This window comes from Phoca vitulina, unplaced genomic scaffold (genome assembly GCF_004348235.1).
Source record: "Phoca vitulina isolate PV1807 unplaced genomic scaffold, GSC_HSeal_1.0 scaffold8, whole genome shotgun sequence".
NCBI classification, from domain to species: domain Eukaryota; kingdom Metazoa; phylum Chordata; class Mammalia; order Carnivora; family Phocidae; genus Phoca; species Phoca vitulina.
Window position 1 is genome coordinate 47,415,371 of NW_022589711.1, and position 24,745 is coordinate 47,440,115.

The following is a 24,745-nucleotide window of genomic DNA, read 5'->3' on the forward strand; positions in this document are numbered from 1 at the left end:
ACAAAAGAGACAAATATTTATTGCAGCATTATTTAAAATAGCCAAGATATAGAAGCAGCCTAAATGTCTGTTGACAGATGAATGGATAAAGAAGATGTGGTATTACTCAATGGAATATTACTCAGCCATAAAAAAGAATGAAATCTTGCCATTCATGACACCATAGATAGACCTAGAGGGTATTATGTTAAGTGAAATAAGTCAGAGAAAGACAACATGATTTTACTTATATGTGGAATCTAAAAAAATAAAAATGAACAAACAAAAACCAAAAAACAGACTCATAAATACAGAGAACAAAGTGTAGTTGCCAGAGGAGAGCGAGGTAGAGAAGGCAAAATAGATGAAGGGGATAAAGAGATATAGATTTGCAGTTATAAAATAAAACAAGTCACAGGGATGAAAAGTACAGCATAGGGAATATAGTCAACAATATTGTAATAACATTTTATAGTGACAGATAGTAACTACATTTATTGTGGTAAGCATTTTGTAATGTATGTAACTGTCAACTCACTATGTTGTACACCTAAAATTAATATTATACATCAACTATACTTCAATTAAAAATTTTAAAAAAGGAAAAAATAGACTAATAGATCAATGGAACAGGAAAGAGAGCCCAAAAATAAGCCCACGTGAATACAGCCAAATGATGTTTAACAAAGAAGCAAAGGTAATACAATGAGCAAAGAAAGTCTTTTCAACAAATGCTACTGGAACAACTGGACAGCCACATTAAAAATAAAAAAAGAACCTGGAGACAGACCTTATGTCCTTCACAAAAACTAACTCAAGATGGATTACACACCTAAATGTAAAATGCAAAACATAAAACTCTTAGAAGATATTATAGGAGAAAACCTAGACAAGCTTGGGTGTGGCAATGACTTTTTAGATACAACACCAAATGGGGTGCCCAGGTGCCTCAGTCAGTTAAGTGTCCAGCTCTTGGTTTCAGCCCAGGTCATGATCTCATAGGTTGTGGGATTGAGCCCAGCATCAAGCCCAGCAACAGGCTCTGCCTCAGTGGGGAGTCTGCTTGAAGATTCCACCCTCTGCCAATCCCCCCACTGGCGCATATGCGCACTCTCTCTCACTCTCTAAAATAGATGGATCTTAAAAAAAAAAAAAAAAAAAGATACAACACTTAAAGAGTGATCTAAGAAAGAAATAATTGATAAATCTGACTTTATTAAAATTAAAAACTAATGCTCTGTGAAAGATAACATGAAGAGAGTAAGACAAGCCACAGACTGGGAGAAAATATTTGCAAAAGACACATCTGATAAAGGACTATTACACAAAATATACAAAGAAGTCTTAAAACTCAACATTAAGAAAATGAACAGTTCAATTAAAAACTGGGCAAAAGATGTGCACAAACACTTCACCAGAAAAGATATACAGATGGCAAACAAGCATATGAAAAGATGCTCCATATTATATGTCATCAGGGAAATACAAATTAAAACAACAATGAAATACTACTACACATCTATTAGAATGACCCAAATCTGGAACATGGACAACACCAAATGCTGCCAAGGATGTGGAGCAACAGGAACTCTCATTCATTGTGGGTGGGAATGCAAAATGGTACAGCCACTTTGGAAGTCAGCTTGGCAGTTTCTTACAAAACAAAATACACTCTTACCATTACAACTGAGCAACTGTGCTCTTCACTATTTGCTCAAATGAATTAAAAATTATGTACAAAGATGTCTGTACACAGAAAACCTGTACACAGAAAACCTATACACAGATATTTATAGCAGCCTTATTCATAATTGTTACAACTTAGAAGTTACCAAGATGTTCCTCAGTATGCTAGCAGATAAACTGTGATACATCCAGATGATGGAATATTATTTAAAGCTCAAAAGATGAAATATCAAGCCATGAAAAGACATGGAGAAAGCTTAAATACAGGATACTAAATGAAAGAAGCCAATCTGAAAAGTTACATACTGTATGATTACAAATATATGACATTCTGGGGAAGGGAAAACTATGGACACAGTAAAAAGATCAGTGTTTGCCAGGGGGTAGGGGTGAGAAAAGAGATGAATAGATGGAACACAGAGGATTTTTAGTGCAATAAAAATACCCTGTATGATACTATATTAATGAATACATTTCATTATACATTTGTCCAAACCCATAAAATGTACCCCATCAAGAGCAAATCGTAATGTGAACTATGAATTCTGGGTGATTATAATGTGCCAGTGTAGGTTCATCAATTGTAACAAAAGTACTACTCTGGTTGGGGATGTTGATAATGGGGGAATCTATGCATGTGAGGGGAAACAGGGCATTTGGGAAATCTCTGTACCTTCTTCTTAGTTCTTCAGTAAAACTAAAACTGCTCTAAAAAGTAGTCTTTAATTAAAAAAAAAAAAAATGGAGACCAGAAGACAATGGAACAAATAAAGTGCTAAAGGAAGTCCATATACAATGAAACTATCCTTCAAAAGTGAAGAGGACATAAATATATTTCAGACAAACAAAAATTAAGAGAATTCATCACCAGCACTATATTCATTTCCTTTTAAAGGAAGTTCTTCATTCTTTCTACTTGAATGAATTCTTCATTCATTCATTCTAAAGGAAGTTCTTCATGGACATGCAAATGACACTAGATGGTATCTTGGATCTTTTATCAGTCAGTTCAGGCTGCTATAACAGAATACCATAAACCGGGTGGCTTATAAACATGGAAATTTATTTCTCACAATTTTGGAGACTAGTAAGTCCAAGATCAAGGTGTTTGAAGATTGAGTGTCTGGGGATGGCCCCCTTCTTGTTTCATAAGGCCATATTCTTACTGTGTCCTTTGGCATAAGAGGCAAAGGAGCTCTCTGGGGTCTCTTTCATAAGGGTATTAATTCCATTCATTATGGCTCTGCTGTCATGATCTAATCACCTACAGAAGACCCCACCTCGTAACCAACACAATGGGAGTTAGGATTTCAACATATAAATTTTGGAGGGGACACAAATATTTAGGGTTTTTTTTTTTTGGTCTGAGAACCTGACTGGTAATCAGTTCCCTACACTGATATAAAATTTCCCTAAATAAGGTAGGTTCATTGTACCTAAAGTATTAATAGAAACTATAGTTTATGCTGAATACTTGTTTACTCCTCAGAGTCTGAAATTTTAGGGACTGAAATTGTGCCTACATAACCAATCTCATACAAAAACCCTGGACTCATAAGCTCAGATGAGCTTCCCAGTCAGACAACATTTTGTTCTTGTTACAAGTTACAGCTGAAGGAATTAAGCACATCCTATGTGACTCCCCGAGGAGAGGAGTCTTGTAAGCTTGTGCCTGGTTTCCTCCAGTCTTTGCTCCATGAGCCTTTTCTCTTTGCTGACTATGCTTTGTATCCTTTCCCTGTAATAAATCTTGAGTACAACCATATGCCAAGTACTGTGAGTCCTCTAGCAAGTCACTAAACCTGACGGGTCTTGGAGACCCTCAACAAATTATACATATATTTATTTTCTTTTTATTTGTTTAGAGACATTAACTGTTTAAAGCTAAAATTGGAAAATTGTAATTGTGAGACTTATAATATATGTAGAGGTAATATATAACAGTAGCAAAATGGTGAAATCTAACAAAAAACAAATGAATGAATAAACAAATAAACAAAAAGCAGAATCAGACATAAATACAGGAAACAAACTGATGGCTGTCAGATGGAAAGGGGGTGAAGGGATGGGCAAAATGGGTGAAGGGGAGTGGGATATACAGGCTTCCAGTTATGGAATCTATAAGCCACAGAAATAAAAGGTACAGCATAGGAAATAATAGTCAAGGGTATTCTAAGAGTGTTGTATGGTGACAGATGGTAGCTACACTTGTGGTTGGCTTAGCATAAGGTATAAATTTGTTGAATCACTATGTTGCATACCTGAAACTAATCCAACACTGTATGTCAACTATACTTAAATTAAAAGGGGGTGCCTGGCTGGCTCACACAGCTGTTGAGTTCAAGCCCCACATACTTTTAGTTGAATGAAAATAAAATTACAGCAAATTAGTATTTGTGGCATACAGCTAAAGCAACGTTTAGAGGAAAATTTATAGCTTTACATACCTACCTTGGGAAAAAAAAAACCCTCAAATTAATGATCTAAGCTTCTCTTTTAAGAAACTAGAAAACGGGGGTGCCTGGTTGGCTCAGTTGGTTAAGCATCTGCCTTTTGCTCAGGTTATGATTCCAGGGTCCTGGGACCGAGCCCTGCGTTGGGCTCCCTGCTCAGTGGGGAGCCTGCTTTTCTGTCTCCCTGTGCCACTCCCCCTGCTTGTGCTCTCTTTTTCTCAAATAAATCTTAAAAAAAAAAAAGAAAGAAAGAAACTAGAAAAAGAGCAAATTAAACTCAGAGAAAAAAAGAAGAAAATAATAAAGAGCAGAAATCAATTAAATGGAAAACAAAAATAATAGAGAAATCAATAAAACTAAGAGCTGATTCTTTGAGAAGACTAATATAACTGATAAACCTCTAAGCAGACTAATCAAGAGAAAGAGCGAACACCAATTACCAATGTCAAGAATGAAACAGGAGACAACTTTACAAACTGTGATACTGTGACTTACAATAGGAAATATGTATTTGGCTTTTGTCCCGTTACTGGCACAGAGTTCTTAAACTCTTGGAATTTCCTAAGTGATGAGAGTGAAAAAGATGTCTTTTGTTATGTTAATGAGGTGACTTTTGGAAAGCACCTAAGGATGGGGACTGCTTGCCAGTGGAGCCAACCATGTGAATAGAGGTTTGGAACTTTCAGTCTTCACCCACTCTATCTCTGATGAGGAGAGAGGGGCTGCAGATTGAGTTCTCTAATGGCTGATGATTTAATCAATCATGTCTATGTAATGAAGCCTCCATAAAACCCAAAAGGATGGGGTTTGGAGTTTCCTGTTGGTGAACACTGTTAACCTTAAAAATAAAACTGCTGGTTATTTTTCCAGCAAAAATGGATTTGGGAATAGCAGAGAATTGCAATCCAGGACAAGCATGCTACAACAAAACCATAGGCAAGTCTGAAGAACAAAGGTGAGGAATAATACTCTTTTATACAGAAAAAAAGGAAGCTGGGAGGGCTGTTACAAGCAAAATGTCTACTGGAATAAACTGGTAGTTCAAAGTATAATGGCTTTTCATTGGCTTAGTTGTGACAGTCTCTCATTGGCTGGAGTACTGCCAGGCAAGGAGCAAAAACATTCTTCCTCCTGCTGGGATAGTAAAATAGTATCCACATACAAGGTCCATCACTTCCTGTTAGGTCTGCAATTGACAATGAAGGGTAGGGCACCAGAGCTCCCTCTTGCTGGCCTCCCAGCTCCATTCTAAATGAGGTTTCCCCGGGGCGCCTGGGTGGCTCAGATGGTTAAGCGTCTGCCTTCGGCTCAGGTCATGGTCTCAGGGTCCTGGGATCGAGCCCCACATCGGGCTCCCTGCTTGGCGGGGAGCCTGCTTCTCCCTCTCCCTCTACTGTTCTCCCTGCTTGTGCTCCCTCGCTCTGTCAAATAAATAAATAAAATCTTTAAAAAAATAAAAAAATAAAAAAAAATAAATGAGGTTTCCCCAAGAGATTCCTGGAGAATGGAATGCTCTGATGGGGGGAAACTCCTTGCCCTTTCTCTATACCTTGCCCTATGCATCTCTTCCATCTAGTTGTTCTTGAGTTATACTTTTTTATAATAAACCAGTAATCTAGTAGTAAATTTTTTCTCTGAGTTCTGTGAGCTGCTCTAGCAAATTAATCCAACCCAAGGACGGGGTTGTTGGAAACTCCAATCTATAGTCATTTGGTCAGAAGCTCAGGTGACAGTCTAGACTTACAACTGGTGTCTGAAATGGTGGGGTGGGGACCAGTCTTGTAGAACTGTGGAATCTGACGCTATCACTGGGTAGATAGTGTCAGAATTGAGTTTCAGTTTGTGTAGAAGAGTTGCTTGGTGGTGTGTAGAAAAACCCCCACACATTGGAATTGGTACCAGAACCCTTCACGGACATTTAAAAGATCAAAAGAGAATATTAAGAAAAACTTTATGTCCATAAATTTGACAACTTCAATGAAATGAAAATCTCTGAAAGACGTAACTTAATCAAAACACAATCAAGAAGATATAACCTGAATAGTCCATTATCTATTAAAGAAAGTAAGTTCATAGTTTAAAACTCTCCAGTAAAGGGGCGCCTGGGTGGCTCAGTCGGTTCGGCGACTGCCTTTGGCTCAGGTCATGATCTCAGGGTCCTGGGATTGAGCCCCGCATCAGGCTCCCTGCTCAGTGGGAAGCCTGCTTCTCCCTTTCCCACTCCCCCTTCTTGTGTTCCCTCTCTCGCTTTCTCTCTGTCAAATAAATAAATAAAATCTTTAAAAAAAAAAAAACTCTCCAGTAAAGAAAATTCTAGGTTGAGATGGCTTCATTCATGAATTCTACTAAACATTTAAGGAAGAAACAACAGTGACTGTATGCAAGCTCTTCCTTAAAATGGAAGGGGAAGGAATATTTCTGAACCCATTCTATGAGGCCAGCATTACCCTAATACCAACCCCAACAGTTATTGAACGAAAAAAAAAAAAACTACAGACCAATATCCTTCATGAATATATATGCAAAATTATCAACAATATTAGCAAGTCAAATCCAGCAAAATGTAAAAAGGGTAATACATCATAACCAACTGGAGTTTTAATCTCAGGAATGCAATGCTAGTTTATCATTAAAAAAAAAAAATCAATGTAATTCACAATATCAACATAGTAAAGAAGAAAAGCTACACAATTATATTAATTGATGCAGAAAAGACATTTAATAAAATTCAGGGGTGCCTGGGTGTCTCTGTTGGTTAAGCATCTGCCTTCGGCTCAGGTCATGATCCTGGGGTCCTGGGATCAAGCCCCACATCAGGCTCCCTCCTCAGCGGGAAGCCTGCTTCTCCCTCTCCCACTCCCCCTGCTTGTGTTCCCTCTCTCGCTGTGTCTCTCTCTGTCAAATAAATAAATAAAATCTTAAAATAAAAAACAAAAAACAACTCTCTACAAAGAAAATGGCAGGCCCATCCAGGTGGTCTCAATTATGAATTATACTAAACATTTAAGGAAGAAATGATTTCAATTTTATACAAACTCTTTTAGAAAATACAAGAAGATGGAACATCTCCCAACTCATTATGTGAAGCCAGTATAATTCTGGTATCAAAAATGAACAAAGGGGGGCGCCTGCGTGGCTCAGTCGTTAAGCGTCTGCCTTCGGCTCAGGTCATGATCCCAGGGTCCTGGGATTGAGCCCCGCATCGGGCTCCCTGCTCGGCGGGGAGCCTGCTTCTCCCTCTGCCACTCCCCCTGCTTGTGTTCCCTCTCTCGCTGTTATTCTCTGTCAAATAAATAAATAAAATCTTTAAAAAAAAAAATGAACAAAGGTATGCCTGGGTGGCTCAGTCGGTTAAGCGGCTCCCTTCGGCTCAGGTCATGATCCCATGGTCCTGGGAGCAAGTCCCCCATCGGGCTCCTTGCTCAGCAGGGAGCCTGCTTCTCCCTCTACCTGACATTCCCCCTGCTCAAATAAACAATATCTTTTAAAAAAATGAACAAAAACTTCACTAAAAAAAGAAATTATAAACCAACATTACTCATAAACATAGATAACAAAAATCTTTAACAACTATTAGCAAATTGAATTCAGAGGTATATAAAAAGGATAATACCCTTAAGTTAAGACCAAATAGGGTCTATCACAAAAAGCAATTGCTATTTACACAATTTACTATTGGATAACAAATATTTTACATAATTCCATTTGTGTAAACTAAGCTGTAGAAGAGACAAAACTAATTTTCTTTTTCTTTTTTTAGATTTTATTTATTTATTTGTCAGAGAGAGAGAGAGCACAAGCAGGGAGAGCAGCAGGTAGAAGGAGAAGCAGGCTCCCTGCCGAGCAAGGAGCCCGATGGGGGACTTGATCCCAGGACCCTGGGATCATGCCCTGAGCTGAAACTGACTGAGCCACCCAGGGGTCCCAAGACAAAACTAATCTAATGTTAAAAAAAAAAAAAATGAGAACAATTGTTGCCTGGGGTATCTGGACGGGGGAGACTGACTGGCACAAAATGGAGCGGGGATCTTTCTGGAGACATGGAAATGTTCTATATCATGTGGTTACAAGTTTCACGTGAAGTACATGATTGCATTTATTGCATTTTAATATATGTAAATTTTACAAGAAAACTTTTAGGGCCACCTGCCTGGCTCAGTTGGTAGAGCATGCCACTCTTGATCTTGGGGTTGTGAGTTCAAGCCCCATGCTGGGCATAGAGATTACTTAAAAAAAAAAAAATGTTTAAAATAATATTTCTTTTTTTGGGGGGGGAGGAGCAGAGAGAGAGAGAGAGAGGGAGAATCCCAAGCAGGCTCCACTCCCAGCACAGAGCCCTACATGGAGCTTGATCTCACAACCCTGAGACCATGACCTGAGCAGAAATCAAGAGACAGACACTTAACCGACTGAGCCTCCCAGGTGACCCAACAACAAACTTTTAAAAGTAACAATAACAAATGAGAGGATGGGGAATGGGTGAAAGTATATGAAACAAGAATGAGAGAATATGGTAAGAGTTAAAGCTGGGTGATGGGTCCATGGGAGTCCATTATACTATTCCATTTTTTTTTTTGTTTTAATTTACATAATTAAAAAAATGAAACTTAGAGGTTTTAGTTGAAAACTTAAATGTGTCCAAAAAAAAATTTTTTTTTGAGTTGGTTCTACACCCAACATGGGGCTTGAACTCAGAGATCAAGAATCTCACACTCTACCAACTTAGCCAGCCAGGCGCCTCCCCACACCCCCCCACTTGCTTTTTTTTTTTTTTTTCCCCAACATGTTTTGTACTTCCCACCACAACCCAAAAAATGTAATATAATTTCCTATACCATTTAACAGAGTTGTAGTCACTAGTAGGAGTACAATGAATAATTCTTGCCTATATTTTATGTCTAGGTTAAAGCTAAGATAGTGGTTAGGAGGACTTGCTATTACATACTCTATGAAGAACTAGGAAAATTTATTAAAGATGAGAAGTCTCAAAAAGAACTTAATAGCTTGCTTTTAATATCTGAAGCACTATCACTATTGAGTCTGTTTAGCCAAGAGGCATAAAAAGGAATAGTGGGTAGAAATTTCAGGAAAAGTTTTCAGCTCTATAAAAAGAAGAACTTTATATTGGTGATCTCCAAAAAGCAAAGGGGCTGCCTCTGGAGATAATCTCCCTATCCACAGAGATGTTCAAATATAAATTGGAGTTTTGAACACTGGCAATAATCACTAGAAGAAACAGCTATTTAGGTTCCCTCTAGTGGAGAGATTTTGCAGTTCTTTGAATAGCTTTCTCTTACTGTAATCTACATTCTAAGAAAGAAACACAGGTTTTTACAGGATTTTTTTTTTTTTTTTTTTTTTAGAGAATTCATCAGGGGTGGGAGAACTGGGGATATACTGTTTAAGGGTACAACCTTGCAACCAGTAAATAAATAAGCCCTGGAGATCTAATATATAACATAGTGACTATAATCAACAATACTGTATTATAAACTTAAAAGTTGCTAAGAGACTAAAAAATAAATAAAATTCAGCCAAAATGCAGAGTCATGATAAAAGCTGGAATACAGCTACAAGCCCCAAACTTAGTATTTTGGCACATATGGTTATGAACAGTATGCACAGAACTTTTTGAAAATTACCACAAAAATGAGTGGTCTTAGATTTCTGGGCTGAACTGAAAATTTCTAGATCAGACTTTCTTGATAAAGTAGTAAGACAAATTATAAAATCAATCATAACATGCCACCCTGCCCCAGGTACTCTATCTCCTTTCCTCAAAGAACACTGATTATTGTGGGCTCTATAAATACTGTGGAGGAATCAAAGACATAAACCTCATCCGAAAGAACCTTACAATTTAACTACAAAAGACTACAAAGAAATGCCTGAGAAATAAACCTTCCCCATACAGCAGTACTTGGTTAAGTGCCAGAAGAGATTATAGATAAGACATACTATGAAATGGAAAAAGCATTCTGCTGGAGTGGTTTCAGCTGTCTTGAGCTTAGGGAATTTTAGGATTAAAAGAATGTAGAGAGGGAGAGAAAGAGTGTGAAGGAGGGTAGGAGAATAGGGTAAAGCAAGCAATGTGGTGAAGTAACTTGAAAATAAGCCTGAATTTTGTCTTCGGAGAACCCCTCAATATCCTTGCAATGCCTTTAGCTCTCCTATCAACTTCTTCCAAAACCTTTAGGTCAGTAGAGCACAAAGTGTGGTCTTTGGACAAGTAACATCATCAACCATCTGGGAACTTGAACTGCAAATTCTGGGTACCATCCCAGACCTAACGAGTCAGAAAGTGGGGGAGTGGGGCTGCAAATTGTGTTTTTAACAAATCCCTTAGGTGATTCTGATGCACTCTCAAGTTGAAAACCACCCTGCTCTACAACTACCTAAGCACAACTCTCAGTACAGGAAAGCCTCCATGTTCTGAGTGCCTAACTCAGCCACTTTGCTAGGTGCAGAAAGGGAGTTAATACTGTTAGAGCAGGCAGTTAGTTAGCTTCTAACAAGATGCCGCGAGGTCAGCAAAGAGGAAGTCATGGCCAACTATAAGGAAGAGGCCTGCCCTGGCAGCACTCCAAAAGAAAACCACACGGGACTCCCATCTTGACAGCGTGAGTGACCTAAGCTCATTATACAGTTGTTATATCATTAGCATTGCGTTTTGAAGGAGCTCCGCCTCTGAAATCTCCGCGAGAGTTCCTTATGGGGCAAATAAGGCAAAAAAAGGGCATAACTACATTCCTGGAAGAGACCATCCTGCTTCTAAGAAATCCTCACTTCAAGTAATGAATATTCCACCCCCTTGTTAACAACTGTCAATAACAGAAATCCAAACGCAGTGGGCTCAGCACTTCCTTGAGCGTACCCGCTCTCACATCTCTAGAGTGTACTCTGACTTGAAGAAACTTTCCTGCTTGTACTGCTCATCTACTGTGTTGTCCGTCCTTGAATTCTTTCTCCTGGCAGACCAAGAGCCTCCAGCGACATCTTTTGGAGTGGCTGGGTCAAGGCCTCAGGAGCCAAGGTCCACCTGGCAACAATAGCAGGTCCAGCCCCCTAAGAGTTCAGTTTCTGGTCCAATTTCGCTTTCTTCTCCAACACACCTTGTTCCAACAACTACCCTCTACATCTTCGCCTCCCGTGTTACTTTACCCTCACAGCGCCCGCTCCCGCCCCTCCGTCACCCTACCTCAGTCTCAGAGGGGACGTAGTGCCGGCAAGGAGGGGAACTGTCCAAGGAGAGAGGAATTGATGTGGACCTTGCCCAGAGGCCGCCCAACAGGAGTAAAACGCCTCGGACCCATAAAGACCTACTCCAGCTCCACTGGCTAGGGCCAGGGCCTGAACCGGAGGAACCTGCTACTCCATTCCACTCGGCCGCCATCTTCGGGCCGAGCGTCGTTACCATGGAGTACGTGACGTCTCCACCCTACACCAGCTCCGCCCCTCGCCGCCGGCGGAATTTTTGATTGGCTAGCATCACCCTACAGTTCACCGCGGATGAGAACCGCATCGAGGCCGTCGCGTCTCAAAGCGCAAAGCCTGCCAGTAAGTGCCGTTTAGCGGACCACGTGAGTTGGGCTGTAGGAAGCCCAGTGGGTGTTGTAAGGCGATGGTGGAATGAGGCCGTTTCTCTTTAATTCAGTTACTCACCTTAAAGATAGGCATCCACACTGGGTGCCAGGTGGCTTAAACAATCTGATGCAGAACCTTTAATGGTTTAGCTCTCTGTGTAAAGATGAATGGAATATAATTTTCATTTTTACTTTTTATCCTCAGTCACCAATTTTAGGACCATTTCTTTACTAGTCATTTCTTAGAAAATCAAGATATTCATTCCCATTCAACCCCATCCCTTAACTTCTATAAAACAAAACAAGAATTAGGGGCGCCTGGCTGGCTCAGTCAGTACAGCATGTGACTCCTGATCTCTGGGTAGTGAGTTCAAGCCCCACATTGGGTGTGGAGCCTACTTAAAAAAAAAACAACACAAAAACTGCAACAAAAAACAAACAAAACCACAAGAATTGTAACTGCATTTAACCCAGGAAGAGACCAGGTGGATCCTTGCCATTAAGGAAACTCTACCTTCAATCTAGGCCATGAGGAACTGTAAAAAAAAAAAAAATTGAAAATTGGGGTATTTCCCCCAAGGCCCATTAAACAATTAAAACAAGTAATTGGAAGCACTGAACTGTAAGTCATTTAACCAGAACTGAATACTGTAAATTACTGTACTAGGAACTGGAGATAGGAAAGAAAGAATAGCCCCAAGATTGTGCCATTCATTGGTAAAGATAATGTACTCAAATTCAAGGGTGGGTCACTCTACCAGTAAAGGCTCATTACATAATGAGTCTATCATCCCACAACTAGTGGAAATTGGGACTCCAAACCAAATTTATCACTTTCAGGACATGTGCTTTTTCCACTACAAGATTACAAAGAAACTGAATTGTGAACAGAGAATAGCACCAGTCAACATCAAGTTCCTAATTTTAACAGTTGTGTCATGCTGGGGAGAGGCTGTTTCAGTGATCCAGCCAACAAACTGCTAGGCATTCAACCTCATTTCTCTGAAACACGGGATTCCTCCAGTGGTACCTTTGGCTTGAGGACTATCTTTGTACTCACCGAATCTCATTATGGGAACAGAAATGCATAAAGCACCCTCTCATTTACAAGTGCTGTATTATTAAATCAGTTGAAGAGGACGAATTTGCGTGCAAAGTTGTTTTGCCACTGCATTTTCTCAGGTCATCCTAGGGATTCTCAGACTTCTCTTTGCCCAAATGCCCACTTGTTTATCCACCTCCATTACTCTACCATCATCCTTCTCAGAATACTGTATTCACTTAAACTCCTACAAAGGTGACAGGCTTTATGAGGTTTCCTCCTCTATATGCCTAATCCAGACATGAACATCCAGCTGCCTTCCTGGACATGTTCACAACTGAGTATCCTATAGCTTCCTCAAACTCAACATCCCCCCCCCAAATGATCTTCTGGCTCCCCAACTTTGTAAATGTACTATTACCCACCCCACAACCAAAGCTAGGAATGTTAACTTTGAAGACTCCTCAGTTGGTCTTTGAATTCTCTTAATCCTTAGTACAGCACGTAAAACCTGGCATAATCTGGCCATTTCTTAGTTTTCTATTTATTTTCCACAGTATTAGGTTTCAGTTACATAACCCAGTTGAAGAGTTCCTCAGATGCCTTCTGCTTTCACATAAATCCTAAAAGTCTTTTTAAGATTTTACTTACTCATTTGAGAGAGAGAATGAGCAAGAGAGCGAGCATAAGCAGGGGGAGAGGCAGAGGGAGAGAGAGCAGCAGACTCCCCACTGAGCTGGGAGTCTGACGTGGGGCTCGATCCCAGGACCCTGGGATCATGACCTGAGCTGAAGGCAGATGCTTAACTGAGCCACCTAGGCGCCCCCTAAAAGTCAGTTTCTATGAAATACCTCCCCAAGCATTTCTTCCTCTATTCCTAACCACTCCAAGTATATTGATACATCTTTGGGGCACCTGGGTGGCTCAGTCCATTAAGCAGCACACTTGATTTTGGTTCAGGTCAAGGTCTCAGGGTTGTGAGATGGAGCCCCACATCCAGCTACGAGCTCTGCGGGGGAGTCTGCTTGAGATTCTTTCCCTTTACCTCTGTCCCTCCCCCAACTCACGCACTCTCAAATTTAAAAATAGTACTGATACATCTACTTAAATGACACAAGAGAATACTTTTAGATTATGTTGTTTCTCAACAACTAAATCTCACTGGTGTAGGTCTGAGATTGGTGCTTCTTGCCATTGACCCGATTTTTCAATGTCAATTTTCTTAGGGTTCTTATAACCAAATTGTGGCCATGAAATACACTGCTTAGATCTTGTGAAGAAAACATGGTTAACATTGGACCAAAGTTGCATCTGACCCACATCCACCTCTTTTCCCTTGAAGCTGTTCTTCCCAAATAAGCCCAAATGAGCCTGGCAGTACAAACACAAGGCCATTTCTGTGAAAGCTGGTATTTTTCCTTCCAACAGCAACTGTTGGCTTGAGGACCACCACTGGGCTAAACACACCTTTCTTATAACTGCTGTATGCTACTCCAAATAGAATTAAAAACTGTAAAAGGGGTTCAGTTTGACCAATTCTCAAATTTCTTGTTGGTATTTTCAGTGGAATGTCAAGATTTGGTGGTTAATAAAAGGATTAGCTGGCTGCTACTGCAACAATCAAGTATCTACAGCCACAATACTGCAAACTGATGCCTTGGCTCAAACTTCAACAATTCAGAGATTTGAAATACCCTGCAGCCCTGCTTTAGTTTCATCTTACACTAAAATATCTCAATCCTACACTTTACTACATTAAAACATGGAACCAAACTACACTGTCTGGGCAACCTCCCCCCACTCCCAACTCATTAAGAGTACTTTTTCTTGAGACGTATTTTGTTTAACTTACACATTATTACCAGTCAAGTGTTCTATACTGGCATGCTTTGTCCAGCCACACATCCCAAGGATATCTCATCCTTGCCTATCTAAACAAGCTGCCAGATACTCTCAATATAATCCTCATTTTAAGTTCTTGCAACTATCATTTTTATGTCAGTTTCCCAACCAATCTATACTGAATAAGTGCATACACTTTAAGGTAATTAAGGAGGCCATCAAAATAATTTTAAGTTTCTTTCACTGACTCCCAATCTAATGAGGAAGGCAGTTACATGTAATATACCACAATACCAAAGTTGAAATAAACTTAAGAGTTATAGATCCATTTTGATGTGGAAACCTGGCCAAGTGTTATGGTGTGTATCTGTACTGGCTAATATTTCTGGCTTCTGTCCTTCCTGGTCTCCATTTGTACAAAAGTTTTTCAGACAACATGTGCTCCATCACTTTAAAACTTCCAACATACTCCTTTTCCCACTGGCTCCAATCAAAGCTTGTTTCCCTCCCCTATCACATAAGGCCTTGTATTAAGATACTCTAACCTCCCTACCCTCATTAAAACCCTCCTATTGTCTAAATCTCTGTAATTGCTGTTACATATAGCTCCCTGGCTTTCTTGTACTCTGAAAATGCTGGATAATCGTCACCATTTAAATACAGCAACTTGAATTTAGGAAAAAGAAAATGGTAAGCCATTTAACAAAAATACAAGAGAACAAATCTACACCTTTATTTACTTTTCATTAAATTTAAATCCTTGAGGGGTACAGCATCTAGGAAGAAAAAAGAAAACAGGGTGTAATTAGATGCATGTTATATACAAATTTGTAAATGTCAGTTGAGTACAACAATATGGATAAATCTCCTCCCTCTGTCCCATTACTCATCTCTAAAAGGGATCCAATGACTGCTTACATCTTAGCAGGGAGAGAACTAAGTTCTTATAGTATCTATATGAACACACTTTAAGAACCAGTACAGGGAACCCTGTAATCCACTTAATTCTGCTTCTTCCAATAACAGAGTAAAAACCTTCTGATGAAAAATCTCAATGGCTCAGAAGGGTTCCAAAGTACCATGTGATCCCAAGAATATAGCCCTGTCTACTAAAAATGAATACTAAGGAAAACAGGAGCTGTTTTAGAAAACCACAGGATCTGGACTCAATGGCTTGAGCTGAAGTCCTGGGACCTAGAAACATGAGCATCAGTTTTCTTATATAAAATAAGGCTAACAACACCACCTATTCTAACAAGACTGTCATGAAGAAACGGGAATATCATGAATTATGCCAAGAAAATTTTTTCTTTTCTAACAATCACTTCTGTGTTCAATAAATCTTTGCCAGAAAATTGTTCATTTAAATACTATCCCCCCCAAACCCAAGCTTTAGCAAAATCTGACATCTAGATACAATCCTTCTGAACACTTTGCCTTCACTTTCCTTCTAATGCCAGGAAATCTGGTATTTCATAATACATCTACACGGTAGATGATTTTGAAGCACAACTCATGGGGTGATTTTAAAATCACAATAGTCTTTAGAGGTCAGAGCCCAAACCCCTAAGCTTAGTTTGACCCCAGAGTGTCATACTGCTAATAACTGTACTTACCACACGGATTCTGTGGCCAATGGCTTTAGCAGGAAGGTTGCTTCGGAATTTGGCACGAACCATGCCACTGTTTCCATGAGCACGAGTTACTTTTCCCCAGATTACTCTGGTTTTGTTTGGTTTGCCACCAGGAGTCACTGTGTTGCTGGTTTTAAAAAGGGATAAAAGAGGTGAGAACCCAGGCAACTAGTGTAGGGTGATACAAATTCAAGGTAACCTCTAGACCAGTACCAGTGGTCACCAACTCACAACTGTAGTTAACCACTAAGTCACCTGAGAAACTAAAGTCTGGGGCATCATTCATTCAACAAATATTTGAGTACCTACTGTATGCCAGACAGTTTTATAAATGTATTTTTTGTAATTTTGTAAAATACAAAATTGCAGTTTACCAAAAAAAAATCCCTTTCAGATAACCAAGTAGTAAGTAAAATATATTAAATGTCAGATGATAATAGCTGCAATATTTTAAAAAAATATGGAAAGGCAGAAGGTATCATGGAGTGAATCCTAGCTAGGCTAAGAGTAGAAATAGGAAGCCCTGAATGATTACGGTCTTAAAGCCTCCTTAATGACATTTGTTTTTACTAAAGACGGAGGAAAGTTGGTACTGGAGCAACAAACAGGTGATTTGAGTTATAATTTTAAAGGATCATTCTTGTTGCTGCAGGAATGGGGGGCAAAGATGAAAGCCATGTCCCCAGAAATTTTAACTGGTTTAATGAGTTTAATAATAATTTTTAAGCATGTATACAACATAATTTCAAGAAAGCAACAAAATGAATTAAAGTACATGAAAAACTGCTCTGTAACACCTTAAGAGGAGCATAATATAAGGAGTTGGTTCCTTCCTTGAAACAATTAACAGCTGTAACCTTTCTAAGTGCAGAAGATACCTAAATCCAACACTACCCAGACAAGTAACATCCTTCTATAACCTCCCACGAAGTTCCTTAAAGGTCCAAAGTAGAAAACACAACAGCACCAATTAGTTTACCAACATCTTTTGATTCTTCTTCTTTGAACAGGAAAAACAGACAAATCTCAACTAAAAACTTAAAAGGCATTATTAATACTATAAACTTACTTCTTTGCTTTGTACACATAAGCACATCTCTTGCCTAGATAGAATTCCGTTTCATCTCGAGCATAAACACCTTCGATTTTAAGAAGAGCTGTGTGCTCCCTCTGGTTCCGGAGACCCCGCTTATAGCCAGCAAAAATGGCCTTGGACCACAGCCTAAGACAAAACACACAGGAACCGTAAGTTGTTAAAAGATCTCGTTTCATGTCACTGGTAAGATCTGACTTCTAATGAGCTCTACTCAAATGTTACCTATAGCAAATATCTAGTTTTTTCCCACCGGTTTCAATCTCATGTTTATGTTCATGCTTGTTAAGACAAAAAACTACAAATACAAAGCAATTATATGTAAAGCCCGTACCTTCCAGACATGATTTGGCGTTATAGGAGTCCTGTTCCCAGCAGGCCTTAAAACAAACAAAAAAACAGTTTAAAATCTTGGAACGCACGTTTCGCACCCGGTCCTCTCTTCGTTTCTTAAACCTGTCGGGCACATTCCTTTTTGCTCGGCATTTCACGTTAACGGTACGGGGAAACATAATTATAGTATGACATCTACATGAAGCACAGTCGGGCAAGACTTCCCAACCTCAGAGAAAGCCTGATAACTGAGCAAACTCCAAAATGAAGACCACAACGAAAAGTATCAAGACTCCACAGTAAAACAAGTAGCTCCTGAAAACTCCGAAAGGAAGCCCTGAGAAAATCCATACCACGGTCAGCAGGAACAAAAATGAAGAGCGAGTAATCAGAGAGGCACACAGACAGACAGGAATTGAATGGCAAAGGAAATGCTGAGGAAACGGGGACTGTAGACCTAGCCAGGTCTGGAGTGGGAGCGTAGGGAAAAAGAACTCACCCTAAAGGAGCACTGCCTCAAAGAGGGAACTACATACGGGCAAAGTGCATCTATTACTCCGCTAAAGCCCAGGAAGCAACCGATTACGGGAGCGCCGGTTCTCCGGGCGTGCGGGGATCAGCACAATCAGTCCCACATCTCCTCAATCCTGTCCTCCCTGTTGCTGGAATCCATAGAAATCACTGGCTGGCACAGCCTCCCAGCCGCACCAGTGCCCTGCCGAGGCATATGGTTGAGCTCACCGCACTTATTTGCACCCAAAGTTCAGCAACAAAAACTCCCCTCACCTCCACAGACTCCAAGATGGCGGAAAAAGAAAGGCGAAGCCCCGCCGCGTGGCCTTGTGGGATAAACACCTCTCTGCCCCGCCCCCAGCTTAGGCATCTTCCGCAACCGCCAGAAAAAGTAAAAATAAAAAGCCTCAGATGTCTTTGACTGAAGCAAACCACATTCAAGTGCACTCTTATAGTTCTTTCTCTAAGTCCTTTCATCTTTGTGAGCTGTGACACGTATTTTATAACAGAGGGAGGCAAGATGGTAGCCAGCTAAAGGAGGAGAAGAAAAGGTCCCCCAAAGCTGAGCGTTGCCAGAGAAACACCAGAGCTTGGTTCCTTAGTGGAAAAAGTGAAGCCAGACTGGAGGATATCTCCCCGCTTCGGGTATCCCAGATTTGATTCGCCAACATGGGGGTATCTTTCCTTCCTACTACAGAGGAGTAGGGTGAACCGAGACTCTCGGATCCTAGCGTGGAAGAGAAAGGCCAGGAGCGCGAAGGCAGGAAGAGCTCTTCCCTTCTCTTTAAGTTTCCCCCCTTACTCCTTTCCTCCTACTCCTTTATCTCTTTCAAGAAATGACCTAAGTTCTTACCTGCATCCTTCGTTTTGACTCCAGACTGAATAGGACTGCCCTGAAAAGGCCTTAATGCCTTTTAAAGAGCACTGTGCCTACACGAAATGGGTCTTCAGTAAATACTTGCAGACGAGAATGAGATAGATTAGTGGATATCAGAGATTTACATTGCCTAATTATTGCACATTTATTTGGGTTTCTCTATGCTTCATTCATTTATCCAGCAATTTATTGATTAAATACTATGTACCAAGCTTTGTTCTTGGCTCGGAGGACATTGCAGTAAACGAAACCACAGAAGTCTCTGCCCTCATAGAGCTAACATCCTAGTAGGGGGAGCAAGACAATAAGCAAGTAAAATATATGGCACATTAGAAGGTAACTGAGAAAAATTTTCTCTATCGAGAAAAAAATTAAGCAGGGAGCCCACTGTAAAAAAAGGGTTTTACTCTGAGATGAGAAACCATTTGAGGGTTCTGGCTGGAGGAGTGACTCGATCTGACTTCCATTTTAGCAGGGTCACTCTGTTGAGACTGAAGGGAAGCAAGAACACCAGCAGGAAGATCAATTAGGAGGCTATTGTAGTGAACCTGATAGATGATGGCATGTAGACAGGGGTGGTAAGTACTGGAATTCTGAATATATTTTAAATGTAACCCTGACAGGATTTGCTGATGGATAAGGAATGGGAGAAAGGAGTAAAGGGTGACTCCAGAGTTTTATGAAATAGTATCTATAAATCATATTTGAAGTCCTTTCATAAATACATCAGGATAGAATGTTTGTACCTTATAACCCACTCCCTCTATCCAGTTTTCTCTGTCCCAGAAATACACTAAAAGTCCCACTATTAAATGTACTAGAAATCCAAATGTAAGTAGTCCTGGGAGGAATAACGCATTAAATATGAGTTTTGTTTCTTTGTTCTTTCATTCACTCTACAAATACTTCTTGACCATGTTCCTGCTTTTTTTTTTTTTTTTTTAAAGATTTTATTTATTTGCAAGAGAGAGAATGAGAGACAGAGAGCATGAGAGGCAGAAGGGTCAGAGGGAGAAGCAGACTCCCTGCTGAGCAGGGAGCCCGATGTGGGACTCGATCCTGGGACTCCAGGATCATGACCTGAGCCGAAGGCAGTCGCTTAACCAACTGAGCCACCCAGGCGCCCTCATGTTCCTGCTTTTATGACACTTAAGTTTAGTGGGGGAAAATGACAACATTACACATTGTGAAGAGAACTCTGCAGGAAAATAAGAGTGCAATGAGTGAACAGTGGAGTCCTGATCCAGCCTGATGAGTCAGGGAAAGTGTCACCTGCAGAAGTGTCATTTAGGGCATTTTTCAAACCGCAGGTGAAGGCCCGGTAGTAGATTGTGATTATAATACTTTATAGTATTATAGGCAAAATATGATAGAATCAAAGGTATTAATATCATATTAAGGGTAAATCGTTATATGAAACTTGTTTCAGTTATTTGCATGTATGTATATTTATATATATGTATGCATGTGCACACTATGTATAAAAATCTCTGTATATAGGTCATTGCATCAGTCAGTGTTGCCTGGATGGAAACAATGATAGAGTTCAGAATTTCATAAAGGGTCTGCTTACAAAAGTGTAGGCAGGAGTGAAACTATAAGGGATGACATAGTCTCCAGGGACATGGGGCAGAAATAGTTACCCAAGACCCCAAGAGAGAGCAATGTGGAGAGGGTTGCCTGACAGGTGCCATGGCCTTTAATAGAGAAACATAGCCAACCAGTGGTGACCTGGCAGGGAGGGAGCTGAGAGGATAACACTTGATCTCACTCTCCTACACTTACGGAATCTCCTGTTGATGCGCTCCATAAGGGTCAGTCTCTCAGGGCGTAAGAAATGGTGGAAATTGATATAGGGCAAATGACAGATGCCTAGCCAAATGCCATTGATTTAGGCTGGTACCTGATGGATCAGTGGGACTTTACAAGGTGAAGAGTGAGGGGAAGAATGGTTCAAATCAAAGGAATAGCATGTGCAAAGACCCTGAGTTGGAAAGGGGCATGATTCCATAGAACTGAAAGAAGCCCAAGGAGCCATGAGGGCAAGAAAAGGGCAGTGCCAAGTGGATATCTGAAGAGGAACAGAGCAGGCCAGATCATGCAGTTTAGAATTAGAATCCAAGTTTGCTTGGATTCTTAGCTTTTGTCCTAAGGCAATGGGAAACCATAGAAGGGTTCTAGGGAAAGACATGATTAGATTTTCAGTTTTAAATTTTCAATTCTTCGTTTAAAAAATAAGACAAGACGAAATCAGAGAGGGAGACAAACCATAAGAGACTCTTAATCATAGGAAACAAACTGAGGGTTGCTGGAGAGAAGGGGGTGGAAGGATGGGGTGGCTGGGTGATAGACATTAAGGAGGGCATGTGATGTAATGAGCACTAGGTATTATATGAGACTGATGAATCACTGACCTCTACCTCAGAAACCAATAATATATGTTAATTAATTGAATTTAAATTTAAAAATAGGGAAAAAAAGAAAATACAGTTTGGGGCTGGATTGAAGGAAATGAAAGCCGTTAGAAATGTAATTTCGGTTTAAACATGCAAACTGTTTAAACATAGACTAAAATGAAACATTTGGAAATTTGATTACATATTTTTCCCTTTAAACTAATAGGTTTTTTTTAAATTTTTTTTATTGTTATGTTAATCCCCATACATTACATCATTGTGTAATGTATTCATTGTTTGTGCATAACACCCAGTGCTCCATGATAGTGTTCCATGATTCATTGTTTGTGCATAACACCCAGTGCTCCATGCAGAACGTGCCCTCCTCAATACCCATCACCGGGCTAACCCATCCTCCCACCCCCTTCCCCTCTAGAACCCTCAGTTTGTTTTTCAGAGTCCATCGTCTCTCATGGTTCTTCTCCCCCTCCGATTTTAAACTAATAGTTTAAAAAAAAAAAAAAAATACTTTTAGAAGAGGATAGCAAGGTAATTGCATATTTGGGGAATGACAGTTTTTCTAAGAATCATGAGAAGCCTAACATCCCATTACAAAGTTAGAGCTGGAATACTCTAGATTAAATAATGAGCTGTCTCTTTTAGATATTGATACACCAGCCATTTCCTTAAAAAATAAACAAATTATAACAACAAAATTTTATTCTTCCACCTTCTGGACCATAAGAAACTTGCTTTCTGTGAAATGCTATTTGCTGCGCCTTCCTGTTGATTGTCATGGGTAACTCCTGCTCCCTTATTATAACTTATTTCCAGCTGCTTTACATCCTCACTTGTATTTCCATTTGCAAAATAAAAAATAATATATAATCATTCTTTCAAAAGAAAAAACATCACTTCCAGTTTGGGGACTATTAGAGTTGTTCAAGCAAGAAACAACTGTCAGGTCCAGCATGGTACTGGGGGACATGGAAATAGAAGATAAAATCCACAGGACTTCGTGATGGTTTGGATTGGGAAATGCTGGTATCAAGATGAAGGAGGAATAGGGGTGCCTGGGTGGCTTAATCAGTTGAGCCTCTGCCTTTCGGCTCAAGTCATGATCCCAGGGTCCTGGGATCCAGCCCTGAGCTGGGCTCCCTGCTTCTCCCTCTGGCCCTCCCCCTGCTCCTTCTCTCTCTCAAAGAAATAAAATCTTAAAAAAAAAGTAAGATGAAGGAAGAATGACTCCTAGATTTCTAGCATTGAGGAATGAGGAGCCCAAACAACATGAACATACTGGATAGTGCATCAGCATAGCCCTATCTTACCTGCATGAAGCACATTTACCTATGCCCCAAGCCTTAAAAAAAAGGAAAAATAGAGAAACAACAACACATCAAAAGAACAAAATCTTCCTTACGCCATGATACTTCCTCTTAAAACTGCCCTTGTACCAGAAAATTTGGCTAGTTTGGCATATCTTTTTCAATTTACATAAAGATTCTGTTTTATATGTTTTCATTTTTACATATAATACTTCTGTTGTATGAGATATATTTGTATCCCCCTTCTTAGGAGCACTTTGTTGTGGACAAAATCATACTGGAAACTTACCATTTATTACTCATTTAGCATAGAGCAAAATTCTCCATAGGGTGTTCTCATTGTAAAGCTTGTTTAAACAAAGGATTTTGGCTTATAGTAACATCTTGATAGTAATAGTAAACTGATTTTCAGGAGAAATACAGCTTTTCTAAATACAATCTCAAGTGTTCTTCTAAGTCCAGGTGCAATACATTTTGTTATCTGACAGATCAGTGAGATGGAATGATCAAATTAAATATTTTAGTAATCAGAATAACAAAAGTAAATCTATAGATATTGCCAGTTAAAAATCAGAATATAATAATAATACGAAATCCATGTTGTACATTAATTTACCATAAGAAGAGACTCAAAGATTGCATTTATCAATAATTGCTTTTGTCATTAATTACATGATGTCAGGGGTTCTTCCATCTCTGGGACTGCTCTAATAAGCAAAAAGAAGGGATAAGCTGCAGCTCTTGTAATTCTTTAATTTTCTGTTATTAAGAGGGTATAGAAGTAATTTAATTATCATTCAACACTCCCTTAAACTAATCTCAATGTTTTCTTCCCATTTTAGGTGACTGCATTTTTTGTGAGATTGTAGATGTACCACGGAAGTTACAATTAATTTAAGAAGAATGGGAGAGTATGTTCAAAATTCCAATTTATTTTGTATACATATTTATTTATTTATTTATTTAAATTATGCCTTATGTTAAATTTATTTATTTATCTATTGCTGTGAACAAATTACCCCAAAGCTTAGTAACTTAAAATATCAACTTTTATTATTTCACATAGACCCTGTGGGTCAGGAATTTGGGAACAGCTTTGCTGGATGGTTCTGGCTTAGGGTCTGTCATAAGATTGAAGTTGGCCAGGGCTGCAAACATTTGAAAATTTGACTGGGCCTGGAAGATACACTTCCAACACGGCTCATTTACAGAGCTGGGGAGTTGACGCTGGCTGATGGCAAGAGGCCTTAGTTCCATACCCTCACAAACTTCTCCAAAGAGCTGCTTACATGTCCTTATGGCAAGGCAGCTGACTTCTTACAGAGTGAGAGATATGAGAGAGAGAGTAAGGGAAAAACTGTGTTTTACCACCTAAACCTAAGGTTAGGTGATAAAAGACATAGTATCCTCCTAGTTGGTCCTTTTAATGTGGGGGGGACTACTTTTGTAGTCATACCCTTTTGGGTATGAATATAAGAAGGTGGGAATCATATAGGCCCATTTTGGAGACTGGCTACTACATACTGTGTTGTTTTTTGTTTTTTGTTTTTTTTATTTTATTTATTTATTTGACAGAGAGAGAGACAGCGAGAGAGGGAACACAAGCAGGGGGAGTGGGAGAGGGAGAAGAAGGCTTCCCGCTGAGCAGGGAGCCCGATGTGGGGCTCGATCCCAGGACCCTGGGATCATGACCTGAGCCGAAGGCAGACGCTTAACGACTGAGCCACCCAGGCGCCCTTGTTTTTGTTTTTAATGTATTTTTATTTATTTATTTATTTTTAAGGATTTTATTTATTTATTTGAGAGAGAGAGAATGAGAGAGAGCACATGAGAGAGGGGAGGGGCAGAGGGAGAAGCAGACTCCCCGCCAAGCAGGGAGCCCGATGCGGGACTCGATCCTGGGACTCCAGGATCATGACCTGAGCCGAAGGCAGTCGCTTAACCAACTGAGCCACCCAGGCGCCCTGTATTTATTTTTTTAAGTAAACT

The 24,745-nt window shown here is 39.8% G+C and overlaps 3 protein-coding genes across 5 annotated transcripts in view; 1 reads left to right on the top strand and 2 right to left on the bottom strand.

The window, feature by feature from the left end:
* The window catches only part of LMLN (leishmanolysin like peptidase), a 73,294-nt gene extending 61,759 nt beyond the window's left edge, over positions 1 to 11,535 (bottom strand). Inside the window, exon 1 of the mRNA XM_032406755.1 lies at positions 11,317 to 11,535. Within this exon, the coding sequence (XP_032262646.1) occupies positions 11,317 to 11,535 (219 nt within the window). The remainder of the gene's footprint in view (positions 1 to 11,316) is intronic.
* A 3,759-nt stretch (positions 11,536 to 15,294) lies between these two features.
* On the bottom strand, positions 15,295 to 18,522 carry RPL35A (ribosomal protein L35a). Of its 3 annotated transcripts, none has more exons than XM_032406756.1 (5): positions 18,432 to 18,522; positions 17,647 to 17,692; positions 17,289 to 17,441; positions 16,202 to 16,346; positions 15,295 to 15,361 (listed from the first exon to the last, which is right to left on the bottom strand). In XM_032406756.1, the coding sequence occupies exons 2-5, from the start codon at positions 17,655 to 17,657 to the stop codon at positions 15,338 to 15,340; spliced, it is 333 nt and encodes a 110-aa protein (XP_032262647.1). In that variant the 5' UTR covers positions 17,658 to 17,692; positions 18,432 to 18,522; the 3' UTR covers positions 15,295 to 15,337. The 3 variants fall into 3 exon arrangements, with proteins under 3 accessions (XP_032262647.1, XP_032262648.1, XP_032262649.1); XM_032406757.1 differs by having other exon boundaries at positions 18,145 to 18,447; XM_032406758.1 differs by lacking the exon at positions 18,432 to 18,522 and adding an exon at positions 18,387 to 18,410.
* A 197-nt stretch (positions 18,523 to 18,719) lies between these two features.
* The window catches only part of IQCG (IQ motif containing G), a 52,580-nt gene continuing 46,554 nt past the window's right edge, over positions 18,720 to 24,745 (top strand). Inside the window, exons 1-3 of the mRNA XM_032406154.1 lie at positions 18,720 to 18,833; positions 19,508 to 19,613; positions 23,599 to 23,667. Of these exons, the coding sequence (XP_032262045.1) occupies positions 23,660 to 23,667 (8 nt within the window). The 5' untranslated portion in view covers positions 18,720 to 18,833; positions 19,508 to 19,613; positions 23,599 to 23,659. The remainder of the gene's footprint in view (positions 18,834 to 19,507; positions 19,614 to 23,598; positions 23,668 to 24,745) is intronic.

What these genes read in the sequence shown, in the direction of transcription:
- RPL35A (XM_032406756.1), bottom strand. An exon ending in TATGTGTACAAAGCAAAGAA is followed by an intron (nt 16,347 to 17,288) that starts GTAAGTTTATAG and finishes TTTTAAAACCAG; the next exon opens with CAACACAGTGACTCCTGGTG. An exon ending in TTGGCCACAGAATCCGTGTG is followed by an intron (nt 15,362 to 16,201) that starts GTAAGTACAGTT and finishes TTTTCTTCCTAG; the next exon opens with ATGCTGTACCCCTCAAGGAT.